This window comes from Panicum virgatum, chromosome 3N (assembly GCF_016808335.1).
Source record: "Panicum virgatum strain AP13 chromosome 3N, P.virgatum_v5, whole genome shotgun sequence".
Taxonomy (NCBI): domain Eukaryota; kingdom Viridiplantae; phylum Streptophyta; class Magnoliopsida; order Poales; family Poaceae; genus Panicum; species Panicum virgatum.
In genome coordinates, this window is record NC_053147.1 from 8,934,150 (window position 1) to 8,960,273 (window position 26,124).

At 46.2% G+C, this 26,124-nt stretch overlaps 3 protein-coding genes and 1 pseudogene across 7 annotated transcripts; 2 read left to right on the forward strand and 2 right to left on the reverse strand.

The window, feature by feature from the left end:
* Positions 1 to 9,004: 9,004 nt before the first annotated feature.
* Positions 9,005 to 15,253, forward strand: LOC120664189 (ABC transporter B family member 4-like). The gene is made up of 10 exons (XM_039943250.1): positions 9,005 to 9,777; positions 9,875 to 10,272; positions 10,349 to 10,587; positions 11,365 to 11,890; positions 12,033 to 12,306; positions 12,414 to 13,276; positions 13,374 to 13,640; positions 13,781 to 14,044; positions 14,167 to 14,460; positions 14,568 to 15,253. Exons 1-10 carry the CDS (start codon positions 9,420 to 9,422, stop codon positions 14,919 to 14,921), a joined length of 3,837 nt encoding a protein of 1,278 aa, XP_039799184.1. The 5' UTR covers positions 9,005 to 9,419; the 3' UTR covers positions 14,922 to 15,253.
* A 599-nt stretch (positions 15,254 to 15,852) lies between these two features.
* On the forward strand, positions 15,853 to 17,701 carry LOC120664190 (diacylglycerol O-acyltransferase 3-like). The gene is made up of 2 exons (XM_039943251.1): positions 15,853 to 16,184; positions 16,569 to 17,701. The coding sequence occupies exons 1-2, from the start codon at positions 15,927 to 15,929 to the stop codon at positions 17,535 to 17,537; spliced, it is 1,227 nt and encodes a 408-aa protein (XP_039799185.1). The 5' UTR covers positions 15,853 to 15,926; the 3' UTR covers positions 17,538 to 17,701.
* A 1,521-nt stretch (positions 17,702 to 19,222) lies between these two features.
* Positions 19,223 to 20,315, reverse strand: LOC120667516 (annotated as a pseudogene).
* LOC120664192 lies at positions 20,122 to 25,549 on the reverse strand. Of its 5 annotated transcripts, none has more exons than XM_039943255.1 (6): positions 25,349 to 25,549; positions 25,149 to 25,268; positions 24,619 to 24,722; positions 24,160 to 24,469; positions 21,484 to 21,719; positions 20,122 to 20,900 (listed from the first exon to the last, which is right to left on the reverse strand). In XM_039943255.1, the coding sequence occupies exons 3-6, from the start codon at positions 24,673 to 24,675 to the stop codon at positions 20,334 to 20,336; spliced, it is 1,170 nt and encodes a 389-aa protein (XP_039799189.1). In that variant the 5' UTR covers positions 24,676 to 24,722; positions 25,149 to 25,268; positions 25,349 to 25,549; the 3' UTR covers positions 20,122 to 20,333. The 5 variants fall into 5 exon arrangements, with proteins under 5 accessions (XP_039799189.1, XP_039799191.1, XP_039799186.1 ...); XM_039943257.1 differs by having other exon boundaries at positions 25,338 to 25,549; XM_039943252.1 differs by having other exon boundaries at positions 25,010 to 25,268; positions 25,349 to 25,548.
* Between the last annotated feature and the right edge of the window lie 575 nt (positions 25,550 to 26,124).

Genomic DNA, 26,124 nt, shown 5'->3' on the forward strand with positions numbered 1-26,124 from the left:
TTCACACTAGAAGAACACTAGTTGTACATCTAGATAGTATGACTTAGTTTATTTTATGTGCAAATAGTTGGAGTTTGAGGTTAAGATTTTTAGTTTGCCTAATTTACTCCCTCCCCCTCTTAGACTACGAACACCCGATCACTTTCAGATTGGAGGGGGCTGGAAGGGAATTAATCCCCGACAAGTCAAAATCTCCCTCAATCCCTTCTAATCCCTCCCCAACAAGTTAAAATTTTCCTCAATTCTGTCCAATGCTTCCCAATCTCCTTGGAAGAGGATTAACCGAACAAACTCTTAGGTGAGGCCGCTTAATTGAGTCGCTACTAAATCATTTCGCCTATGATATACGAGTAGGTACAGAAACTGATGAAAGCATCGTTATCATCTGGTCAGGCCTCTACTTGCTGACGCCAAGCTGCCGCCGGCGTGACGTACGCAGCCACCAACACAGTGAGCACTTGTTTCTCTCGGCGACGGCAGGAGCGGCGAGAGATTATGAGATGCAAATGGAAGAGAAGTAGTAGAAATATTTAAACTAAAAAGAATTAAAAATGTACTAAAGGGTTACATATTTGCACCTCTATGAGATATGCAGTGCTCCTACCGGCGAGGACGTCGTTCCCTTGTCGTCCCCGATTGCCTCACTGGTCGTGGATTGGATGTGGGGTATAGAGTAGGTTCCATTTGGGTTACAGTAAAATTTTAATTTATACTCCCTCTGTTCGAAAATATAGGCTATTTAGACTTTTCTAAATGGCGTTGTATCCGGTGAAAACCACAACTTTCAAAAAAACTCGTGCAAACCATGGCAACAAGTCATCTAAATTCACCAAATAAATCACACATGTATATGATAGGATGATACACAATCTTGTAAAATATATTGTCCAAACTCGACTTCGTTTGTGAGATATAAAAATAACAAATTTCTAATAAATCATCTGAACATGTGTGATATCTGGCTTGAATTTTTTTAATTTCATATCTCACAAACGAAGCCGAGTTTGGATAAGATATCTTACAAGGTTGTGTATCATCATATCATCTATATGTGTGATTTTTTTGGTGAATTTAGACCACTTTTTTTTGCCATGGTTTGCACGCATTTTTACAAAGATTGCGGTTTCCACCAGATATGTTCCCTTTCTAAATTTATAGTTTTAAATATGCATCTAGATATATATTATACCTACGTAATACGATAACAAACACTATGAATCTAGAAACGCTGAAACAACCTACGTTTTTTAATGGAGAAAGTAAAATTTAATGATTTGGATTTAAGAAGGATCGGGATTACACATTTAAAATTTTAAGATAAAATAAATAAAGGCTAAATTGGATTGTAAAGAGAGTATTAAACGCCCCACAGGCTCCCCCTCCTCCTTTGGTTCTTGCAGCTCCTCCGCTGGCTCCGCTGCCGTCCTCCACGGCCACCGACGCTAACCTTGCTTGCCGTTGATGCCATCTTCTCCCCTCCTCCGTCGCCGACCACCGCCCACCGAGATTCCTACCCCAGCGGGTCGGTGGCACTCCCATGGCGCCTCGCCTTCCGCCGGCCGAACCGCCTCCGCTGCTGAGCCGTCGCTAGATCCTCCTCTAGATTCGGTGGCCATGGAGTCGTCTCCACCCAGCAACCTAGAACCCTAAAGTCTGCCGCTGCCCTCCACCACCCCGCTTCCCTCACCATCCACACTTAGTCGGCCACCCCCTCCCCTAGCTCACTAGCAGCCCCTCCACCCCTCCCCTAGCTCGCCGATGGCAGCAATAGGACCTTCTGCAATTGAATTGTGTGGAGTAGCATATGCGATAAATAGATTTTTCCCAGTCACACGTGTCTGTAGAGTTTGGTGGGGGAAGCTGCTCTGCCTTTATGACTGTATCCTTTTCATACGTTCTTTTTTGCAGCCCATGTTAGGACGGCCCAACGTGCGGCGCGTATTTCTGAGGCTCGGAAGCACGGCGATGGGCGCTAGGATCACAACTGGACTGGTACTCCACTTGGGCCTCTTTCTCTGGGCGTTCCTCTTCCCCTCATTTTTTGTTTGGGAATATGTTTAGACATAAAAAAAATATATACTAACTAGTACCTGGTCATAATTATAAAACGTTTTGGTCATCAAATCAAATATATTTGAATTTGTGATTAGTTGCTTTTTGCTGCCGTGCTGCGTGGCGAGCTAGAGCCATGATTGCATTGGCTGATTCACTGGAGTTGGTAGGGAGCTGATGAGCGTTCGGCCGATCGAGTCCCGTTTCGTCAGTGATCGATCGGTTTAATTTGGACTGATGCGTGCGTGGCTTCTGATGACGCTCGCCGGCGGCCACGAAGGAGCTGGCGGCACGCATAGCCGATCTCAGAGGCCGGGTAGGCGGGTAGCTAGCTAGCTAGATCTGACAAATGAAACGGCAGGGAGGTGTTGGCTACTCAAGCATCTGTATGCATGAGACGACGACGACGACGACGACGACTAGTGACGGTAACAAGTCAGAGATTAGTGTAGCCTCCATGATGGCTACGTGCAAGCAAGCTCCCTTGTCCATGCATGATGCATCTGGAGTAGAGAACAAAACTCATGGATTTTCTTATCATGGAAAAACTAAATCTCACCTTTATTTGGCGGTAAGAGTGTTCCAGCATCGATCGAAACTCAAGAATCTGAGATGGGGAGGGTGTACATACATGATGTCGTATAGCGAGCCGTTCCATGGTGAGTACACAGTCTGCCTGGGGATCAGTCTGTCCTTTGCCTTGAAGCTGCAAATCAAGCCCCAAGTCTCAATGCGAATCTTGTCATCATAATCGATGGGGTTACATTATATTTGGATACAAGTCCAGTCCGAAACTAACGATAGCAATTAGATTTCTAACGACATATATACTATATAAAGCCGCACTTCTCAACATGACAACAACAGCTGCCAATTCTGAACTGTCGGCAGCAGCAGGTAAGAGTAAACACAGCAGTGTTTCCTGAGTTAGCGATGACTGATACTAGAAACTATAAAGTGCAAGGAGGAAACACCGCACCAGTTGTAAAAGTCGAATCACATGGTCGCCACCTCTCTTCTCATGGAACTAATGTCAATAGGCATGGCACAGAGTGCCTGTATTTGCAGAGAAGTGCATTGCAGAGCACACAGAGAAATGTGAAATTACACATGTTAGTATACAGTGTCATGTTAACGAGTCCATGTTAGTATGGTCAGTGGTCACTTCTGTCTAGCCCAGGATAGATTCAGCCATGCGTTACTGTGCAATACAGTATCACCCTGAAGATGAACCGGCCAAAATGTTGGGGTCTCAAACTTTGCTGCAGGAGGGATGCTATACTAGTCGATCGCCTCCAATACTTTGCTGTGCTTAGGTTCAGCCCTGATCGATGGTGCTTTTGACTCGCTCCAAGTTGTTTACAGACGCGTCGTAGACGCGTGCAGGTGGTGCGGCTGCGGCTGCGGCTGCAGCATATATGCATAGTGGATTCGGTTTGGTCACATGGCGGCCACCACATCTTTTTGAGTCAAGGTTTTAAATATCCGGCTATAGCTTCCGCTATCTCCGACTATAGCTGCTTGAAAGAGATTTAGCTAAAATTTTTCATGTGCAATTTAGCTCTTAGCTGCCGTTATAGCCGACTATAACATGTTTTTAGACATAGATCGCTAAATGACTTAACCGGCTATTTAAAACATTGGTAGGAGTATGCATCAGCTACCTGCTCTAAGATAGCCGCGCGGACCACCAATAATGCAGACATGCCATGCCATGCACGCACGGCCGCGCGACAAAGGAAGCAAGTCAAAACGACATCATGTCACGGTCGACCTCTCTTTGCAAAAGGAGGTTGTAGAGTACTAGGAGGATCACAGATGCTCATCACATCGATCCTCAGCGAGAAACTACTTCACTGTCAGTGTGTCTATCAGAGTTCAGACCATATCTGTGCAGTGTACACCAAGGATTACCTTACCGGCGATACAGCCTTTATCAGTGACCTCGGTAACGATAATCGATTGATAATTAGTGAATAATCGCCAAAATCGATTGGTAAGAGGAGTCAAATTCAAAAAACGAAAATCGGTTGATAATCGATGCAAACCGAACGATTTATCACTTCGCCAACTGAAAATATGTTTTGGCAGTGAAAAATAGAAAAGTTTGATAGCATTTAATTTTTTAGGTTATGTATAATATTCTATTAGATAAATTACACATAAATGCACAATTTTACATATGAAATTGCCTAAGAAATAAACATGTTTACATATTTTGCCCATGAAATTGCATGAAGCATATGAATTTGCACATATATACAAACCACGAAGTGCATAGTACATATAAACAAACGAGTGCATAGTCCATACAAACCTCATAATTCACACAAAGAAAAGAATGCATAGTTCATACAAACCTCATAGTGTATAGAAACAAAAGAGTACATAGTCTGTACAAGCCACATACAAACTAGCAAGCTCATAGTCTATACATGAAGGCATTCGACATATCAATTTAATCATTCTTCGTTCTTTTCTTGCTGGTACGTGTGATATCTATAATAATATTCCTAAATATTTAAATGAACTCAAATAAGAGGGGAACACATATCGACGCCACGATCACAGCTCCCTCGCTCCCAGCTGCAGCAGCATCGATAATCGCCGCATATCTATTGATTATCGGCCTTAATCGCACGACAACCAGTGGATGGTAACGGATCGTTAGATAAAATTATTTTTTCCCTCACCAAATAATTATTGCTTTCATCATGTAACAGCATTCTGGAATCAAGAGAAGCTCTAGTTTTTTTATAAAAATAAGTTCTCTACTTTTATGAATTTTTTAAATTTTTGAATTTTGCATTGAAATCCATCGAAATTCCAGTCGGTTTTTATTTTCAGCTAGTATCGATAATGATAAATTTTACCAATAATCGCGATTATCGACCGATTTTGAATTCCCTGGTGTACACCTCGCTTCAAAGTTCAGAGTTGCGTTGTTCAATTTGTGATTGCTTTTAGGCAGCATGAGACATGCATCATAAAGTTGCCATCTTCTTGCACTCCCAATGCCTGAAAAGCCAAAAACAATGAATTCCGAATGAACATATACGCGTATCGCTGTTGGCTGATCCATCTCGGTGTATAGTACTACTCCAGCTTTAATCTGATCCAGAATGAATTCTGAATAGCTGGGAGGCAGAGGCACGGCCTGGTCGGGTCCCTGTTTCAGATTTCGAGCTGGCGTCCCCATTCCCCAATAATTGCAACGTCGACAGCCCGCCCGGATCACAGCCATTGTTAGCTAAGAAGCTAGCTAGCTAACCGTTTCACAGACGGCGCATTTATCCATATCCACCCCGCGTGCAAGAGAGCTAGCAGCTTTCAGCTCACCAGAGGATTGATTACCATTTCAGTGAAAGGTATATAGATACCAGCTGTAGCACCAAACAGTGTGCAGAGTCTGGAACTGCCTTTCGTTTTCTCAAAGGAAAGCTAGCAGGTGTAGTCGTGTAGAGCCCTGATAAAACAAGCAAACTTCAGAAAGCAAACCTACTGGGGTGCCAATCAGTGTGCTACAAAAGCACTCCTGCTACTGTCCAGGATTCCAGGTGTAGCAACAGGGCGTATAGTAGTGGCCTGGAGCGGTGTGTACCTGTGTTATCTAGCAAAGGTGTCGCAAAAGATGCAATCTTTGCCGAGTGAAATCAGGAAAGGATCATCCCTGGCCTGCCTCGTATTAAAAGGGAGAGCAGAGGTTCAAGGTGCATCATCGCAAGCAACTATGCATATAGACGAGGTTGTTTTTATGCTACCTGCTACTTTTCTGTTTTCATATTCAAAGCACGGAGCTTAATTTATTAGATACTAGATGTATAGCCTGCGCATTTGCGCGGCTAGTATTGAAAATTCAAAAATTCTCATGTCGTTGTATCCTTACTTAAAGATTATACTATATCTTACCATACATCACCATGTTCATTATCATAAGTTATATCTTATTATTGGTTAAAACAATTCAAATATGATCTACCTATAATAACAATTTGATTTATTGAGCTTTAATAATATTATACATATAATTATTCTTATTTTTGTTTTATTTTGATCGATTGTTGTTAGCTTTAGTTTTTATTAATAGTATATGTTTGTAACTGATACATAGCTAAATAATATTTTATATTTAATTTTTCATAATGGCATATGTGGGTGATTTTTAATTAGACACAAGGATATTTTAGGCTAATTTTTATCATAATGACAGTGATAGGTAATTTTTATTTTTTATTTGTCTTTAATTAATGTGGAAATTTCTAGACCTCGAGAGCATATATGGAGACTTCGTTTGTTGGCCAAATAATAAGATAATAGATTAGCCCGGCTTATTGATGAGCGTAAAGGGAACAAAAAAAAGAAACAAGAAGAGCATGGTTTGGCTTTGAATTCGCTACCAGTGGTAGATTCAAGGGCAGACAGTACGAACGGATCGGACGCCGTTGGAGGAGGAAGAGGCGCCGGCGGCAGTGGTTGAGGAACACCGGTGGTCCAGAAAGTGCAAAGCAGCAGGACCATTCGATGAGGCCAGGCCAGATCTTTTGTGTGCTGTCTCATCATCAGTCTTCATCTTTGCAAAATCTCCATGCAGATTTTTTTTTCTTCTTTCCGTTTCGCAAAAAAAAAAACAAAGCAAGTGGCTACATACATGCAGCTGCAATTTTCAAAATGTCAGAGAAATGGTGATCATCGTGTGTCGCGATAGAGATGTCTATGTTGGCCCTGACAGTTTCCGGAACATGATCGATCGATCGATCTGCAGTGCGCAACAACAACATAACGATAACAAAGCACGGTGGTTGGGGCCTTGGGGGGCAGATCGAGAAAGAGGATGGTCTCATCCATCACAAAAAGGGTGCAAAGCTGATGAGTTCCCTTCAGAGATCAGAACATGCACATACCTTATGCAGCATGAAACTGCAGCAGTAAATGCACAATTCCTAGCCAATACACAAGGGAGGACAGTGACCGAACGCGACGGCACCGGCCATCATCCCTGCACAGTGCCGCCGATCGACAGGCGAGTGTGCGGCACCAGCTACCAGTACCAGGGGCTGGACAGAGCCCAAGTGCAACACGCCCGTCCATACAGCGTCCCGCTGAAACTTCAAACAGGCTAGGCAGGCTAGCCCGTTGTCTGACTGATACGGTAACAGCCCGTGTGTCGGGGGCACGCGAAGAAGCACTCGTGATCGTCTTGCTGCTGTCAGGACCTGGAGAGCGAGCTAGGTTAGACTCTTCAGCGGAGCACGGTAATAAGGGAGACGAATGCTCAGCTGTGGAAGAAGAACGGCCAGGCAGGCTGTGCAGAGACTAGAGAGCATCATCAGTCGTAGCGTCATGTCCTGATCGAGGTGGTTCGGAGCAGGTCAGCCGGAGAAAAGGAATCCCGTGTCTAGCTACCTAGCCATCGCCACTTGCAGCGTGTCGCTTGCTCTTGCTCGTTGCATCTGCAGATGCGTGCTTTGACTGGTGCTGGCGTGGCCGTGCGAGGTGAGATCGATCGTGTGGCGGTGGCGCCCGGGGATCGGACTCGGACAGACAGGGGTCCGCGGGTGCTTGACCCTTGGATGGATGGATGGATGGACATGGATCATGGGTGGATGCAAGACGCAGGCTCACTGGTCACAGCTCCCGCTAGCCACACCACCCTTGGGAGCCGCATGCATGAATGGAGCCGTGCGTTCGTGAGTACAGCCACACAGGCACAGGCAGCATGCGGCCGTCACAGCAGGATTGTGATTGCGAACCCTGGTTGGTGGCGTCAACGAGAAGCAAAGTTTTTGTTTTTTTTGGTAAGGAACGAGAAGCAACTGTAGTACTGTACCAATTACCAAAGAAGAAGAAGACGACTTGCACGGCGCCGTCGTTGCGCGAGGACGGCCACAAGGTCTCGCGACGTTGCATTGGCAACATTCTCACGCGAGGACAACAGGAGGACACTGGCCGGGCCTGATTTCATGTACAAGTCCGCCCGATGCTTATCCATGTGATGTGAGTGAATTTTGGTTAAAAAAATCCTGTTCAAATACAAGGCCTCGGCCTTCTTTTACTCTGAGCAAGCACAGTTCATAGGCATGGCCATGCGCAGATATACTAGAGGTTAGATCACTTTGCATTTTGTGTTTTTATGTTTTTGTCTGGAAATTTTTAATATTTGAAGTATTAAATGTAGACTAATCACAAAATTAATTACAGATCTCGTCTGTAAACTATAAGACAAATCTAATGAGCCTAATCAATCCATCAGCAGAGCATATTTACTGTAGCGATACTGTAGCAGTTTAGTGTCTAATCACATCCTAATTAGACTCATTAGTCGCGATTTACATTCTATTTTTATAATACGATTTATTTTTCGACTATATTTAGTACACCATACAAGCGATTTACAAAAATTTTAGATTTTGCCTTTACGGCATCTAAACACGGCCTAGACCCTTGTTTACATGCAAAATTCAAAATTCAAAATTTATCACGTCGAAAGAGAATCTTATATGTATGGAGTATTAAATCTAGACAAAATAAAAAATAAATTGCATAGTTTGCTTGTAAATTGCGAAACGAATCTAATGAGTCTAATTTGGATATGATTAGACACTAAATTGCTACAGTACACTTGCTCTAAACGATAGATTAATTAGACTCATTAGATTCGTCTCGTAGTTTACGAGACGAGTTTTGTAATTAGTCTATATTTAATACTTCAAATATATAAAAAATTCATTTCAAAAACTTTACGAACGCAACTAAAAAGTCCTAGATATACTGATCTACAACCACCACACATCCAAAGCAAAAAAAAAGGTCCACCGTCTCAATCTCAGCAGCTCGAACACTAGCCACTGGTTGGGCGGTTGAAGAATCAGTGCATGGGCAGCCACAGGCAGCTAAGCTCGGTCATCTGCCACGGTAAGCTGCCATTAATACCGGCCCCGGCCCCGGCCCCGGCCCGACCTGTCTCGTCTGTCGCCCACTACGTTCTGTTCAGCCCACCGTCTTCGTCTCCACTCCATCCCCCACACGTACGGAAACAAACAAGCCTCTCTCTCCTTCACTTGCAGCTGCTTGCTGTCCGTTAGCCGTCCGTGTCCATGGCAGTGTCCGCCGGCGGAGGCGCTCCTTTAACGCTGTCTCCTGCCCCGGCTCGCTTCTTCCTTTCGTGAAAGCTTTATTCCCCCGGGGGCCATGGAATCTGAAACCTTTCCTCTGTCTCGTGCCCTGGGCTCTATCGTAGATTGTCCTTGCTTTGTCTCGTCTCTATCTGATCCTCTTGCGAGCTCGGCAATGTCTCTGCTCCATGAGCTGGACGCGTGCGGATACGTGTACACCCTGTAAGAAGATCCTTGTTTGATCGGGCGCGCGCCATGTCGGAGTCCAGCAGGGCGTTCCAGCTCGATGCGCCGTCGTCGTCGGCCGCCGGCGCCGGCGCCGGCGCCGGCGCCGGCCCCGCCCGCGGCTGGAAGGCTGGCCCGAGCGGCGGCAGCGTGCCGTTCTACAGGCTGTTCGCGTTCGCGGACGGCGCCGACGCGGCGCTCATGTCCCTGGGCGCGCTCGGCGCCGTCGCCAACGGCGCGGCCCTGCCGCTCATGACCGTCCTCTTCGGCCGCCTCATAGACGCCTTCGGCGGCGCCGCCACCACCCGCGACGTCGTGGGCCGCGTCTCCGGGGTCTCGCTCGACTTCGTCTACCTCGCCGTCGCCTCCGCCGCCGCCTCGTTCCTGCGTAAGTGCTCGCCACCGACACCCCACCGACACCGAGCGCCTCCGTGAATACTTTTGCACTGATTTTCCTCGCTCGGCGATGCTGATGCCTCGCCCAGAGGTGGCTTGCTGGATGATCACCGGCGAGCGCCAGGCGGCGCGGATACGGAACCTGTACCTCAGGACCATCCTGCGCCAGGAGATCGCCTTCTTCGACCAGCACACCAACACCGGCGAGGTCGTGGGCCGGATGTCCGGCGACACGGTGCTCATCCAGGACGCCATGGGCGAGAAGGTCGGCAAGTTCATCCAGCTGCTCGTCACCTTCGTCGGTGGCTTCGCCGTGGCCTTCGCGCAGGGCTGGCTCCTCACGCTCGTCATGCTCGCCACCATCCCGCCGCTGGTGCTCGCCGGCGCCGTCATGTCCAACGTCGTCGCCAGGATGGCCTCCCTCGGCCAGGCCGCCTACGCGGAGGCCGCCGTCGTTGTCGAGCAGACCATCGGCTCCATCAGAACAGTAAGCGAAGCCTCCTCCGATAATGTCGGTTCGATGAGTGCCTGAACACTGACACGGCCATGGAACGCATCCGCAGGTCGCGTCCTTCACTGGCGAGAAGCGAGCGGTGGATAAGTACAGCAAGTCGCTCAAGAGAGCGTACAGCTCTGGCGTCAGGGAAGGTCTCGCCGCCGGCGTCGGCATGGGCGTCGTCATGGTGCTCCTCTTCTGCGGCTACTCCCTGGGGATTTGGTACGGCGCCAAGCTCATCCTGGAGAAGGGCTACACCGGCGCCCAAGTCATGAATGTCATCTTTGCAGTGCTCACTGGCTCACTGTAAGTTTTTTTTCATTGTCACATTTCCGACAAATTCACTCACAGTAATCTCAGTTGTCAAGCAAGATCATGACTGGTGTGTGACTAATAGTCTTATCTGCTAGAAAAGGATGGAACGTTTCAGGAATGAAAAGACTACCCAAAAAATGTGTTGATGTTGCTTTCTCTCTATATAATATAGTGATAAAGCCATCTATCTGGATTTTGCCTTTTTCTGTATGTGATAGAACCATCTATTTGGATTTTACACTGATAAGGACATGTCAGGGCACTCAAAGATCCAAATTAGCTGTCGTTTGACAGTGATAAGCACTTGATTTCGTGAGCAAACAGCTAAAGCTAGACCAACTGTGCACGTATGGTTCATTCAGTTAGCACCAAACTAACCAAGTGCAGATCATGCCAACCATGCCTTTTTATTTTTAACAAGTTCGTACCAACCATATCCGGTGAGTTGGTACAAACTGAATTCTGTTGTTGAGTAAACATAAATGATTCATGGCAATGGAATTACCATGAACTTTGCTGTTGAGAAAGCTTCATCCCATACACTTCCGTATCAGCTTTTCTGATGGCACGATTTCATATCAGGACATCAAATAAATTACAGTTATCTTAAATCTATAGTGCTCAATGATTCATCTACTGCACTTTCAGCATGCTTCTGTTCATCAAAATCAAAATACTATTGACTGCACATGGAGTTCTTGGATCAAACCAACCAACAGATCTATTAATTAATCCAGAAAGCTGACAGTTCCCTATTGCAATCACCAGAGCTCTGGGTCAGGCATCACCGAGCATGAAAGCATTTGCGGCTGGGCAGGCTGCGGCGTACAAGATGCTTGAAACAATCAACAGGGAGCCAGAGATCGATGCGTACAGCACAAGAGGTAGGAAGCTGGACGACATTCAGGGGGGCATTGAGTTCAGGGAAGTTTATTTTTCATACCCAACAAGGCCTGACGAGCAGATCTTCAGAGGTTTCTCTCTTGCCATACAGAGTGGCACAACTGTTGCGCTCGTTGGCCAGAGCGGAAGTGGCAAATCGACAGTCATCAGCTTGATCGAGCGGTTCTATGACCCTCAGCTTGGTGAAGTTCTGATAGATGGTGTGGACCTCAAGGAGTTTCAGTTGAGGTGGATCAGAAGTAAAATTGGTCTTGTGAGTCAAGAGCCAGTCCTGTTTGATGCTAGCATAAGAGACAACATAGCTTATGGCAAGGATGATGCAACAGATGAGGAAATCAGAGCTGCAGCTGAGCTTGCTAATGCCTCCAAATTCATAGATAAAATGCCCCAGGTCAGATGGCCTATCCTATGAATTTGCAAATTTCACACTGATGAAGAATAATAATAAGACATACCATTAGTAATGTGCGGAATTAGACAGATCTATATAAGATAGAATATCTGAATATTCTTCATGTTTTGGCATTTTTCAGGGTTTATCTACTTCAGTTGGTGAACATGGAACACAACTTTCTGGTGGTCAGAAGCAAAGAATCGCCATTGCGAGAGCAATTCTCAAAAATCCAAGAATCCTGCTATTGGATGAAGCAACAAGCGCTTTGGACACTGAATCTGAAAGGATTGTGCAAGAGGCTCTTGACAGGGTTATGGCAAACCGGACAACTGTAATAGTTGCACACCGTTTGAGTACTGTCAGGAATGCTGATACCATCGCCGTCATTCATCGAGGATCAGTAGTTGAAAAAGGTACTTTTTTTTACTGAAATACCTGTGACCAAAACCAGATGCACTGCCCCCACCGTCTCTTTTTGTAAACAATTGCTTAGTTCCTTAAAGATTTCACACTTGACCAGGTTCACACCATGAGCTTGTAAGGGATCCAGAGGGAGCTTACAGACAGTTGATACGCCTACAGGAAGCAAGTCATGGTTCTGAGGGCGCAAACTACCAGAATAAGTCAATCAGGAATGGTGATTCCGAGATTTGTGCAGGCAAACAGACGCCAACAAATCAGTCAGCTACCATAAGGTCACCTCAGAACAACAGCAGAAATCACTCGTTATCAGTATCATTCAGCGTACCTCTTGAAATCGACGTCCAGGACCGATCATCAAAGAATGCAGATGAAGAAATTGAGCAGGAAGTGCCCCTTAGCCGCCTCGCATCACTTAACAAACCGGAAATCCCAGTGCTTATTCTTGGTTCTATTGCTTCGGCTGTCAGTGGAGTGATCTTCCCGATATTTGCCATACTCCTATCAAATGTGATCAAAGCATTCTATGAGCCGCCGCGTGTTCTGAGGAAGGATGCCGAGTTTTGGTCATCTATGTTCTTGGTATTCGGTGCAGTGTACTTCTTGTCACTTCCTCTTGGCTCATACCTTTTTTCAGTGGCTGGGTGCAAGTTGATCAGAAGGATCAGACTGATGACTTTCGAAAAGGTGGTCAATATGGAGATCGAATGGTTTGATTACCCAGAGAACTCAAGTGGAGCAATTGGGGCAAGGCTATCGGTTGATGCTGCAAAAGTTCGGGGGCTTGTGGGTGATGCGCTTCAGCTGGCAGTGCAGAATTCAGCAACTTTAGTTGCTGGTTTGGTAATTGCTTTCATATCGAACTGGGAGCTATCACTTATCATATTGGCCTTGATACCGCTAATTGGCCTCAATGGATGGATCCAGATGAAGTTTATTCAGGGATTCAGTGCAGATGCAAAGGTATGATGAATCCACCACATATTTTGTGTAGTTTCCAGCCAATCAATTATCTATTCACGTTATCAATCAATTCACCAACTGTAAGTTATGATTTTAGTTGATGTACGAGGAGGCAAGCCAAGTAGCAAATGATGCAGTGAGCAGCATAAGGACAGTGGCGTCATTTTCAGCTGAAGAAAAGGTGATGGATTTGTACAAGAAAAAAAGCGAAGGACCCTTAAGAGCAGGGATCAGGACAGGAATAATAAATGGTATTGGCTTTGGGGTTTCCATATTCTTGCTGTTTGGAGTCTATGCAGCCAGCTTCTATGCTGGTGCGCGGCTTGTTGAGGACGGAAAAACAACTTTTCCCAAAGTTTTCATGGTAGGTATCATGTTAATTATGAGATCTTTACAGAGTCAACTTTCACAAATACGTGGATTTTAATATCATGAAGCATTTAAAAATGACATATTATGTTTTTACCATGACTCTGAAATGTAAACTTGGGCATCTGAATGCAGGTATTTCTTGCTCTCAGTATGGCAGCAATCGGGGTGTCACACACGAGCACCCTCACATCAGATTCTTCCAAAGCAAAATCAGCCATATCTTCTATATTTGCCATCATAGACCGAAAATCGAGGATTGATCCAAGTGATGACACTGGGGTAACCCTAGAGCCACTAAGTGGTGACATCGAATTTCAGCATGTGAGATTCAGATATCCCACACGGCCTGATGTTCAGATTTTCCAAGACCTGTGCCTGACAATTCAATCTGGGAAGGTACTAAACATCCTAAAACCTCCAAATTTACATTGTTATACTTGGTTCCAATCTATCAGCAGACAGCGTATAAGTTTCTGAAACTGAACCTAACTGTTTGCACTTTGCATATTATCTATCAGACTGTTGCGCTTGTTGGAGAGAGTGGCAGTGGCAAATCAACTGCAATATCATTGCTGCAGAGATTCTATGATCCTGATGCAGGCCACATACTCCTAGATGAAGTGGACATACAGAAGTTCCAGCTGAGGTGGCTGAGGCAACAGATGGGACTGGTGAGTCAAGAACCATCTCTGTTCAATGACACGATCCGGGCAAACATCGCCTACGGAAAGGAAGGGGAAGCGACAGAATCGGATGTTGTGGCTGCTGCGCGACTGGCAAACGCACACAAGTTCATCAGTTCATTGCATCAGGTAATGCCCCAACTGTATTACCGCATACTGCCAACTCTGAAGAACTAAGTGATGTGCCAAACGCGTTTGCTATAGAGATCAGTTGTTACCTGAAAAACAAAATGCAGGGATACGACACAATGGTTGGGGAGCGTGGGGCTCAACTATCCGGAGGGCAGAAGCAGCGCGTGGCCATTGCTCGTGCCATCGTGAAGGATCCCAAGATCCTCCTCCTCGATGAGGCGACGAGTGCGCTCGACGCCGAATCCGAACGGGTAGTGCAGGACGCTCTGGACAAGGTGATGGTGAGCAGAACAACAGTCATCGTGGCACACCGCCTGTCCACGATACAGGGCGCCGACGTGATCGCGGTGGTGAGGAATGGTGTGATCATCGAGAAGGGGAGGCACGATACCTTGATGAACATCGAGGGCGGGGCGTACGCGTCCCTGGTCGCGTTGCATTCAGCAGCACCGTCGTAGCACATGGCAACGAGATCAGGCAGAAGTCGTATTGAATCTGTGTGGTTGCTGAGCAAGCCTGGCAGCCTAACAAAGTTCAGGCGCCGGTTCTTTGTTGTCCAGGTCCTGATGAAGTAGACGCAAGGCAAAGATTTATAGATATAATTAACTCCCGCGCAGCTAAAGCAGGAAAGAAGATTACAGAAATAACAGTGTGAAAAATGTAAATTCAGCAATCATGCCCCCCAAGTTACTGTATGGATACAGGCGTTCAGTGTAACATAACTGAATGTAGAATTACACTCCTAGTAGCATAATAATAATAACAACGAAAGCGGATGATGATTCTGATACGCCCTCACCTTGGTGCTTTGGATTCACTCCATTTGGAGAAAAGCGTAGCCCTCAGCCATTCCAAGAACACAAGAATCTACTCAGCAAGGCAGACCTCGTAGCAACAGAGTCAGCCGCGATGCCGGCGCCATGCGGCTGACGAAGTGAAACTACTCCCACAAAGATCCCCAATTCAAGTGAAACCCTAGAGAAGATGAGGAGCACCTTCCAAAACTCAGAGAGGAAGGGCAGCATGCGGTGACCTCGCTCTTGAATCGGAATCGACTCCGGAAGTCCGAATCGGTTCTGAAAATCTCTCCCCAAAATCCCCCCCTGGTCTACGGTAGGCAGGATCCACCGAGGCCGCGTCACGCTAGCCTTTCCACGTATCCGCTGACGTGTGACGCATCGGAGCCGTCCATTCCCCGCACGCGACGCCCGACCGCCAGGATCTCCCAGCGGCACGAGCGCGCACGCGCGAGGCAGCGGCTGGCGCCAGCCACTCCCGGCGCGCCACGCAGCCCCACCAAGGGCATAACGGTCAAATCCCACTTCCCACAGCGAGACGCGTTGAAGCGTCGCGCCGTCGCCAACCAACCAGGAGAAGAAAAAAAAAGGGACTGTCGCGTGTGGAGGCGGGGCAGGCAGCGTGCAGCGAGGTCTCTCTCTCTCTCGCCGACGTGACGTGACGACATGGAGCTCGCCGGCGCCACGATCCGGCAGGCCCTGCCGTCGGCGTGCCCGGCGGCGGCGAGGGGGAGGAGGAGGGGGAGGGCGCCGGCCAGGGTGGCCTGCGTCGGGGGCGGGGGGTTCGCGGAGGAGGGCCACCTCAGGCACTACGAGGCGGCGGCCCCGCGGAGGAAGGCGGTGGAGGCGGTGGCGAGGGATCTGGTCAGGCTCCGGGCCATGGGGCTCGTCGCGGGGGACGCGGCCAAGGAGAAGGTCCTCTCGGTGAGCCCTCTACTTACCTCCCCCCTCTTTCCTCGCCCTTTGGTCTTGTTTGATTTGGTGTTTGGGAATTGGGTGTACAATCTCAATTGATCGCTAGCGACCTGGTTCGTGTGGAAGAATTCGGGTGGGTTTATACTTTATTGGAATGATGGTGGCGGTGATGTGATATGGTTGATTTGGTCTGGTCTTGGACTTACATATCAAGAGTCGCTCCGTTTGCCAACTAATTTTAGTTCTTGCTGGTAACTGAACGGTTCTGAAAAAATAGCAGTGCTTAATTCTTGGACTTGACATGTTCGAGTGGTAATTAGGTAGTTGCTAGCTTTGTACTGCGTATCTGTGGGTCTAATTGAAATTCTGGTTTGCTTGCAATGGGGAACGCAGGAAGCCACGGACCTTCTGCTGCAGGAGCTGAACCAGATGAAGGACGACGAATACAAGATGAAGAAGAGCCAGAAAGAGGAGAAGGCTGCCATGAAAGCACTGAAGAAACAGCAGAAGGAAGCAAAGAAGGCTTCCATGATGAACTGCGAAGATGAGTCATCCTCTGAATCAAGTGACAGCGATTGTGAGGACGAGGCAGCCACGAACTTTGACCAGGGCATGGTGATCCCGGCAGCAGTTCCCGAAGCTGTTGCATCCGTCATCTCGACTGTCTCGGGGACAGAGTGCAAAAAGATTGTGATGAAGGCTATGAAGAAAATGGAGAAGGAACAAATGAAAGCCATGAAGAAGATGGAGAAGGAACAGAAGAAGGCTGCGAAGAAGGCCATGAAGATGGAGAAGGAAGCAAAGAAGATGGCCATGGCCGCACTGAGTGGCTGCAGGGATGAAGACGATTCCTCATGCTCATCAGAATCCAGCGACAGCGAATGCAAGGGGGAGGTTGTCAGGATGAGCCGCTGCGGTACAGTCACTGTGCCTCAAATGCCATCTCCAAGCGCGGTTTTCCCCATCATAGTTCCTCAAATTCCATCATCTTTGCCACCGGAGCCGTCTCAAGCTTTAGAGCCTGCAACTGCAATGCAAGTCACCAGCATCAGCAGTGTTGCAGTGGCTGAGACATCCACAACCAGCAGAATCGAGGTCTGCATGGGTGGCAAATGCAAGAAATCAGGCGCGCTTGCTCTTCTGCAGGAATTTGAGAAGACAGTGGGCACCGGAGGTGCGGTCGTTGGCTGCAAGTGCCTGGGGAAGTGCGGCCTAGGGCCCAATGTGCGGCTGAGGAGTGATGTTTCAGCGGAAGGCTCTGCAAGGAGGAACCCTCTCTGCATCGGTGTAGGGTTAGAAGATGTTGGCACCATAGTGGCAGGTCTCTTCGGAGACGTTGATCTGGGCATGACGCCCACCTAGACGTAGCACTTCAAGAGTTGAAGCTGTGTTATCAGTTGTTGTACTGAACAAATATATAGTGCAGATCATAGCTACGGCCCTGCTGGGCTGCTTGTGCTAAGCTTATGACTTTATGTACTTATATACAACATCTATGCTAATCAAGGTTCCATATTTCAGATCCATAGTGCCCTGTGATTGTTTCACGGTTTTCAGATTTGAGCATCTGTGACAGTCAGCAGGGATGGTTGATGGTCTCCACTATCTTGGCGAAGAAATTATTGGAACTGGTGACCTGCAGCTGCAGTGATTGTGTTTGAGATTCTTGAATGCATACAAGTTTTCAAAGATAAGCTCTCGCCCATCTTCATTACTGGATTCCTCCTTTGCCCCCGTGTTTTTTTTACTTGATTTCTCTTTTGTTGACTCTGAACTGTTTTGTCCTGTGTTCTCTTTCCCCCTCTATTGGTATACCAGATCTGTTGATATGCTTTGGACGCTTGATCAAGGTATGCTCTTAACTTTCGAAAGTATCAGTAGCATTTAAAATGTTTAGTCTTGAAAACACTTTGAAACCTCGTAAATCCGTAGGATCGTAGTAAAATGGTAGTGGTCGAAGCCCCGAGTTCACCAACGCCCTAGTTAGTGGCTTTTGAAAGCACACTGTCCAAATATCATTTTAGATTTAATATAGTAACGCCCGTGGGTTCAATTAGGTGGAGCGCACTTGTGATGGAATTGAAACGCCAACTAATAATAAGCTTGCCTTCAAATCACACTTTGGCCTAGCTTGGTTGCGACTGCGTCTACGTACGCAGGATGCAACAGCCACTGAGCCACACATGGGCGCCTAACCGAGCCATCTATGTATCGTCGCTCTCGAACTACACCGGGTGCGTGACGGTGTCCTGATCGGTGCCCATCTCGTCACTGATTCGGGCATTCAGATTTCACGCTCGTCCAGGATTGTAATTGTATGTTGACACGTAATTTTCGTAGTCGTCCAGAGCCTTTTTCTCTGGCTTTAGTTACAACAATCTACTAGAACCAAACGAAATGGAAATCAACTATACAATACGCTGTCCTTTTAATCACCTTGCAGATACACACATACATGAGCTGCAAAAGCAAATTGCAGAGGCAAATGCTCCCACGAGGTTGGTGGGTACGCCGTACGCGGCATTGTCGGTTGCATACTTGCATGTGATGTCCAAGGCGTCCGCTGTGTTCGCTTGGCTTGTCAGCCAACCAACCAGCAGTACTATTCTCTCATACTAAATCAGCACCAGCTACCAGCCAGTCAGCAGCATTGTTCTCTCATAACAAATCAGCACCAGTCATCAGCCATAGCCAAGCGAATACAGCGGCCAGAAGGGTGTTTTGGTACAAAATTTTTTTTGCATGTCTACAGATGCCGGCTAACCGTTGTATTTACCCTAACACTTCAGCGGATGGCTGTGTGCGGCTGTAGAGCCCGAAGATGTTTCCTTTTTTGCTAGAAAAACACTTCAGCGGCTAATTGTACTAGTGGCAATGGCTGTGTTTGGATCCCAAAATTTTACAAAAAAAAAACATCACATCGAATGTTTGGACACATAAATAGAGTATTAAATAAAATCTATTTACAAATTTTTTTGCACGGATGGTTGTAAATCGCCAGATGAATCTAATGAGCCTATTTAATTTATGATTTGCAACATTGATGCTACAGTAACCGCCTTCTAATTATGGAAATCATGAATTAATTAGGCTCATTAGATTCGTCTCGCGATTTACAATTTATCCGTGCAAAAGGTTTTGTAAATTAACTTTATTTAGTACTCCAAAAGATTTACAAAAGATTTACGACACAGCGTCACCCTGATGAGTATCTGTGGGGACCTACTCTAAACCCACATGCCCTGTACGGCCGTACCGGATCTTTTCGAGAAACCTAGTGAAGATGAAGCTGATACCTACTCAATCCTCTGGAGATTGTATTGCACAACCCTCTCAAGGATGCTTCTGAACTCGCTCCTCGGAAGGCACTGCAGGCTCTGAATGGCCAGGTCGCCTTTCTCCTTTGCGAGTTCCTGAGCCCTTCTGATCCCGCCACTCCGGTGAACCAGCTCCATTGCGGTGCCAAGGGAACTAGGCTCACTGAATTCAGAATCGATCATCTCCCGTAACCGTGGCTCTTCTTGCAGCGCGAAGATGACTGGGGCTGTCAGGTTTCCCTTGGACAGGTCGCTGCCTGCTGGTTTGCCAAGCTGCTCGGCTGACTGGGTGAAATCAAGAATGTCATCCACTACCTGGAAGGAGAGCCCAAGATTCCTGCCGTATTCATACATCTGCTCACATATGGTGGTGCCGACACCGCTGAATGTGGCTGCAGACCTTGTGCTTGCTGCGATCAGAGAGGCGGTTTTATAAATAGCCCTCGAGCAGATAATCATCAAGGGTGACGTCGCAGTCGAATAGAGTTGATGCTTGTTTTATCTCACCACTGGCAAAATCCTTGATCACCTGTTAGCACATCATTTTTTTTCTGATATTAAAGAGAGCATTTAGGATTCAGAAAAAGAGATGAAAGCTTAGAAAAAGAGATGAAAGCTTGCTCAAGTCCTTTCTAAACTGGCTGCTGAGCTTGATAACGTCAATGTTTTCTAGGTTTGCAAGAAACCAAGAAGACTGTGCAAACATAAAATCACCTGCAAGCACAGCCACCCGTGTGCTTACCACACCTAAGTTGATGAGTCATGAAAATGTTTGATTGCTACAAGTCAATGACGACCGCCTAAGTTCTTAGTCTGCCCACATGTTACAGACACAGAAAAGTTACCAGAGTGCCCCGTCAGGCAAAGTCGACCAAGTAACCTTCACTGAGATTAACGCAAAATCAGTCTTTATTTCCTTAGTATCATGCCCATGGGTTTTTGACTTGAAGGAACAGCAATGTTGGCTGGAACTGGATAACAGTGAGGTTAATTTGAACTTCAAATCTATCGAAGAATCCCTCGCTACAGCAACCACAGACCTCTTTAAGCCACATGACTTAGCTATGGCACCATCCAAGAGCCGGATTTCCTTATTCAACCCACTGGTTAGACAACCAAGAGATAAATTGAAACTTCTCTGCACTTCCAATATGAGGACCTCTACAGTCGCCTCAACTGCATCTTCAAGATGTGATAAAGTTATGTTAACTGCACCACAGTCACCAGGGATGCGAATTGTAAATGGACAATTCCATATGCCTGCAGGGCCTATTATTGATGCACCATCAATCAGTTGTAGGTCATCCTTTTCTTGTTTGCCTGTCTTGATCCTCATGTCATATTCAGTTAGTGCAAAGTCCATCATGTCTATCCCTCGCTTAGGGCCAGTCATGTTGATGAGAGAACCCTACAAAATCATTATATTCAATAGCTCTTCATATTAAAGTAAGAAATATATAAAGTTAAATGCTTTCCTTATTATGTTCCACTTGTAACAGCATTTATTTAAAAAAATATCTTACAACTGAGAACTAAGATGTTGTCACATATCAAACAAAATGCTTACACAGCACATGATGGTTAGAGAGCAGGGAAATCAGCCCCCCATTATTCATATGCTTTTGTTTCAAATCCCAAGTATTTACATGAGCCAGTGTGAAATGAAAAAAGATACGAGAATGATTTCAGTGGTGATGGGATCATTAATGATATGCATCATACACCTATAAACAAAAGAAAACCAACTTTTGTAGTGTACTAAGTCCAAAACTAATCTATATGATTTTGTTCCGAATATGTGATAATCCCTTAGTTTCAAATTTTAATCTGTGGTCATAGTAAACACCATCTCATAATATGGCAATCCCTCCATTAAGGCATGTTTGGAAAGTAATTTGAAAATCAATCCACTGATGCAGCTTTTGTACATTAACATGCATATAATTTGACTAAGGTTATGTAGACTTATCCTTGGATGTGATCATGCACACCTGCTCCACAGTGATGGGTTCATCCCTGCTAAAATTGACGACATAATTGAGCAATGGATCCACATCATCCCGCACCGCTATGTATCCATATAACTCTACTAAGTCACCATCCACAGAAATTTTATCCAACTCTAATGACAAAATTTGCAGCATGCGCCCAGGATGATGTTGAATGCAAATTCCATCATGAATGATACAATTTGTGGGATCTGATAATGCCATTGCTTCCAACCGGGCTTCATAAAAAGTAAAGTCATATTGTAAGTCTGTTGGAAATTAATGCAGTAAAAAATAATTGATGTTCGAAAAGTAAATATGCTGTTTGAGGATTACATGGCCCGATTGGGAAATTTTCCTTTACATCTACTAAGTAGAAACAATCTATGTTCTTTTTACTAGGAACTGTGCTACCTTGAGAGTTCTTTAGAAACACCCAAAGAAAGCATTACCTCGAAAAGCTTATTGGCTACTTCCAGTGACAGTATTGAGCATGGGGTTAAAGGAGATATCGACACAAACTGTATGGCCTCATTTGTCCCAAAGCATACAGCACATGTCATACACATGTCATCTATTTAGATGAGATTGGTGAGCTATGAGTCGACCGGGATGATTTCCAGTCCATGATGCTACAAATCAGTAACCTTTAGTATCACTGCAGAAGAGGAGGGAGGAGAGCAATCTCTAAATGGGATAAGACTTCTAGTATCACCTACAAGGTAGGCATTATTCCACTTAGGAGATTCTGGTGAATGAGAAAAAGACTAATAGGCCTCCTGTAAACCCACCTTTGCATGACGAAAAGGCAGGTAGGGCTAGAAGATCAAGGCGAGAGCAAAATCATGAGGTGCCAGGGAGAAACAAACAACATCCAATCATGGAGTCACAATATAATGCAGTTAATCCAACAAACTGAACCACAACAAGAATGGATGCAAGTAAAAAAAAAGCTGGAATTAAGCTTACAAAGATGAAGAGAAAAGCTACAAAGATGCTTCAACCAACAGGGTGAGGAGGAACCAATAATAACTCACAACCAGACTACTTCTACAACAAACAAATACACCCTTTCCTTTAGCAGCCTTTTAGACTAGAACTTCACTTCTAAATGCTATTTTTTCTGTTGTGACAGATTATGCGTCCTGTTTGTGCATTCATCACTCAAAACTAAGAATATCTCAGGGCAGCAGCAAAGCACCTCTTCCTCACCCCACTTTCATATCCAAAATGAGGTCAGAAGCAATTGATGCTCAATACACAACAGCAAGCAGGGAGGTTAGGTAAGCACCAAAGAGGGTTAGGGTGGGTGGGTTCAATAAACAAAATAACAACCAAGAAACATTGATACCAATATCTCTGTTAGTGTAGGAATTACTTTGTAAAAGCAGACAAAAGAAACATGTACAATATTTCTAGTTAAGTGCTCCACATTTTGGGAAGTGGTATGGTATGCATTTTGGAAAGTGGAACACGATCATCTTGTAAACAGGGTCCTTGGAAGGTTTCATTGGCTCCTTTCATATGTTGTAGTCCTTTAGTTTATGTCTGTTAGGTTTAAACCCACATCCCACATCAGAAATTGATTTTTTTAGTGTGTGGTGGTGGTGGTGGTGCCGTGGTGTGGGGGGTGGGGGGGGGGGGCACAACATATAAGGTGGGGCAGTCACCCTTCACACTAGTCTCCGGCAGTGGCGGATGCAGCTTGGGCTGCCAGGGGGGGCTCTCCTCCTCTTCCTTCTCTATATTTCTCTCTTTCCCCTTCTTCCTTTCTTCTCCTCCTCAACCTCATGCTCCAATGGAGTTCCCAGGCTGTAGGGGGGCTGGAGCCCCCACGCTAGATTCGCCCCTGGTCTCCGGGGTTACGTTAGGCCTAAGGCCTTGTTATTGTGGGCTTCGGTGGACCTGGGCCTAGTGGGCCGCCGGCTCGTTAGTATAGCGGATCGGGCTGGAATCCGCTGCGCACCCTAACAATGTCTAGTATGTGAACTGCCTTGGGACTTGTGCTATTGCTAGTGTCTTGCTGCCTGCAGACTTGAAAATTTTGTATTATTATTGGCAGATTGCAGCTGCAAGTATTAAGTGTACATACTTTAAAACTTAATAATGTAGTACATCAGTGTTACTGCCCATTTTCAGATTGTTATTTGCACTTATCTGTCATGTTCCTGTGTATTCTGGTTCAAATACATGCTCAAAGGCTGTCACAGTGTTGCGGTGGTTTGATATGGAAGCAAATTTCAGGGAGAAAGCATTACTTATTCAACTTCATATGGGAATTTGGTCATTTATGCAATTACATAGCATGGAACAAGGTCCTAGTCCATGTCATTAAAACTCTGCATACCACCTCAGTCTCCAACGTCAGGTAAACATAGCAAATTGCTATGAGTGCAAATAGTGCCAAGTGGAAGGGCCTGCAAAAGTAAAGTGCAAGGTTTGTGTGGAAGTGCTAACTATCATCCAAGTTTCAGGACCTCCAGTGCAATTATCTCATAACTGAGAGTGCAAGCAGAGGAATGTGTGCACATGGCTGGCAGTGCTGCATGGCTCCTTATATCAATGATCTCCATGAGCTCCAGGACCACAACAAAATATGTACAGTTGTAGGATATGGAAAGACATATGCTGTGTCTAAGTAAACGAATAAAAAGAGGAAATGAATTTTTTTTCACTTACTCTCATTACGGTCCGCAATAAGATACGCTTTTTTCCACCATATATCCATGTTCCCATATATAGAACCGTCACGGTGTCTACATTTTGCAAGTATATTATTCAAGCTATATCCTTCATCATCACTGATGACGATTTTCCCCTTGTGATCTTCAGTTGTGTTCCTTTCATCCTCCTCAGAACCAGTGTACTTCACAATTTGCCCCCATGTATCATTTTCAACATCTATAACCTCCGAGGTGTTCCAACAAGCATCTTCATCACTGGTGTCATATCCAGCTACAGCCCCCAAGATTGCTCCCCTTGTCTCAATCACTCCGTTCGGCAGCAAGCTCCAGCTCCAGCTCAACAGTATTTTCCTCTCATACCACTCCAGCCACCAGCTCCAGCTCCAGTCAGCCAACAGTATTTTTCTCTCACACCACTCCAGTCACCAGCTCCAGCTCCAACCCAGCGAACGGAGTTCCAGGGGAAGACTAATAACGTCGGCAGAAGATATGGGCAGCTTCGATTCATCATCTTTTACTCGACTAACAGTGGCCATGTTTCGAGGTCCACAGGGAAGTCTATCATCACAGAGGGGAAAAAAAGGTAATCTCAGCATCTGACATAAATAAGATACATGATCAGTCAGCATTGAAAGCGTAATATAAAATTATCTAAGCCTGAAATCGATCCCTATTTTTTCAGTCTCTGTGCTCTCTATTTCGGGAGTAATGGGATTCATTTGCCTTCAAAAACCAACACAGCAAGGGTAAATCGAAACCAAAGTTGGTCAGAATACAGTATCCCTTCAAAAATCAACACAAGCAAGTAAAGGCGCAAACTTTAGCATCAGGTCAAGAAAACACACCAGAAAACACGACTGACAGGTGAATTGGGAGACACATGAGAGGGGGAAATCGTCGCGCAAGCGCTGGTGGCCACCAGCGAATCGTTGCAGATGCCATGAAATAGAAGGGAAATCGCGAGGGGGAGGAGAGGCGGTGCACCGGGGCAGCAGAGGTGCCGACGGTACGATATCGGAGGAGACGTGGAATAGGGCCGAGGATTTGCATCTCGGCGGCGGCAGCGCTGGCGGCGTCGGGGGTAGGGAATAGCTGAATAGCGCTCTGTAAAATTGGATCTGTAAATATACCATGGAACTGTTACCAACGAAAGCGAGTGCAGTTTAGATATACCACTCTGTTACCTTTTTCCATCCTTCGTCGTTTATCCTGTCAATCTTGACGGTCGCCCATGGCCCCACCCCGCACCGCCACCCCACCCTCGCTGGCGGCCACCTCGGTCCGACCAGCCACGCGGCCGGCCTCACTCCGAGCCGGTCGGCCACCCACCTCTCCCCTGCGGCCTCTCCTTTCTTACCCAGCGCACGGTGGCAGGCGGGGCCGCGAGCGGCAGCGCGGCGCGCGGCGTCCGGCAGGGTGCGCGAGCGGCTGCGCGCGCCGGTCGACGGCGCGCGGCGGCCGGCAGGGGCGCGCCGCGCGCGGTCAGCAGCCTGCGCACGAGTTTTACAAAGCAGTAAATCCAGACGAAATAAAAAATAAATTGCATAATTTATTTGTAAATTGCTAGATGAATTTAATAAACAGATCATAATTAGCTACAGTATATATATTCTAATAATAAATTAATTAGTCTCATTAGATACGCCTCGTAGTTTACATATAAATTCTATAATTAATTTTATAATTAGTCTATATTTAATATTTAAAATATGAAAATATTTTATTTTTACAATTTTACGCGAGCAACTAAACCAGACTTTGCATCCACGCATATTGACAAAATAGTTGGGCCGGGCCCTCTGCGCCGTTTGCCCACGTCGGAAAGAAAGGCCCACAAGAAACAAACTGACGGAGAATTTCTCCTCCTCACCTCCATTGGTCCGCGCCACCATCTTCTTCCTTGGAGAGAGTTGACAGAGGATCTAGGCGGTGGTAAAGAAATATCTCTCCCGGCGTGGTC

What these genes read in the sequence shown, in the direction of transcription:
- LOC120664190 (XM_039943251.1), top strand. Translation starts at nt 15,927, where the DNA reads ATGGAGCTCGCCGGCGCCACGATCCGGCAGGCCCTGCCGTCGGCGTGC. An exon ending in CCAAGGAGAAGGTCCTCTCG is followed by an intron (nt 16,185 to 16,568) that starts GTGAGCCCTCTA and finishes TGGGGAACGCAG; the next exon opens with GAAGCCACGGACCTTCTGCT.
- LOC120664189 (XM_039943250.1), top strand. Translation starts at nt 9,420, where the DNA reads ATGTCGGAGTCCAGCAGGGCGTTCCAGCTCGATGCGCCGTCGTCGTCG. An exon ending in GATTCAGTGCAGATGCAAAG is followed by an intron (nt 13,277 to 13,373) that starts GTATGATGAATC and finishes TTATGATTTTAG; the next exon opens with TTGATGTACGAGGAGGCAAG. An exon ending in TGACAATTCAATCTGGGAAG is followed by an intron (nt 14,045 to 14,166) that starts GTACTAAACATC and finishes ATTATCTATCAG; the next exon opens with ACTGTTGCGCTTGTTGGAGA.
- LOC120664192 (XM_039943255.1), bottom strand. Translation starts at nt 24,675, where the DNA reads ATGATGAATCGAAGCTGCCCATATCTTCTGCCGACGTTATTAGTCTTC. An exon ending in TATTAGTCTTCCCCTGGAAC is followed by an intron (nt 24,470 to 24,618) that starts TCCGTTCGCTGG and finishes CCGAACGGAGTG; the next exon opens with ATTGAGACAAGGGGAGCAAT. An exon ending in AACCCATCACTGTGGAGCAG is followed by an intron (nt 20,901 to 21,483) that starts GTGTGCATGATC and finishes ATGATTTTGTAG; the next exon opens with GGTTCTCTCATCAACATGAC.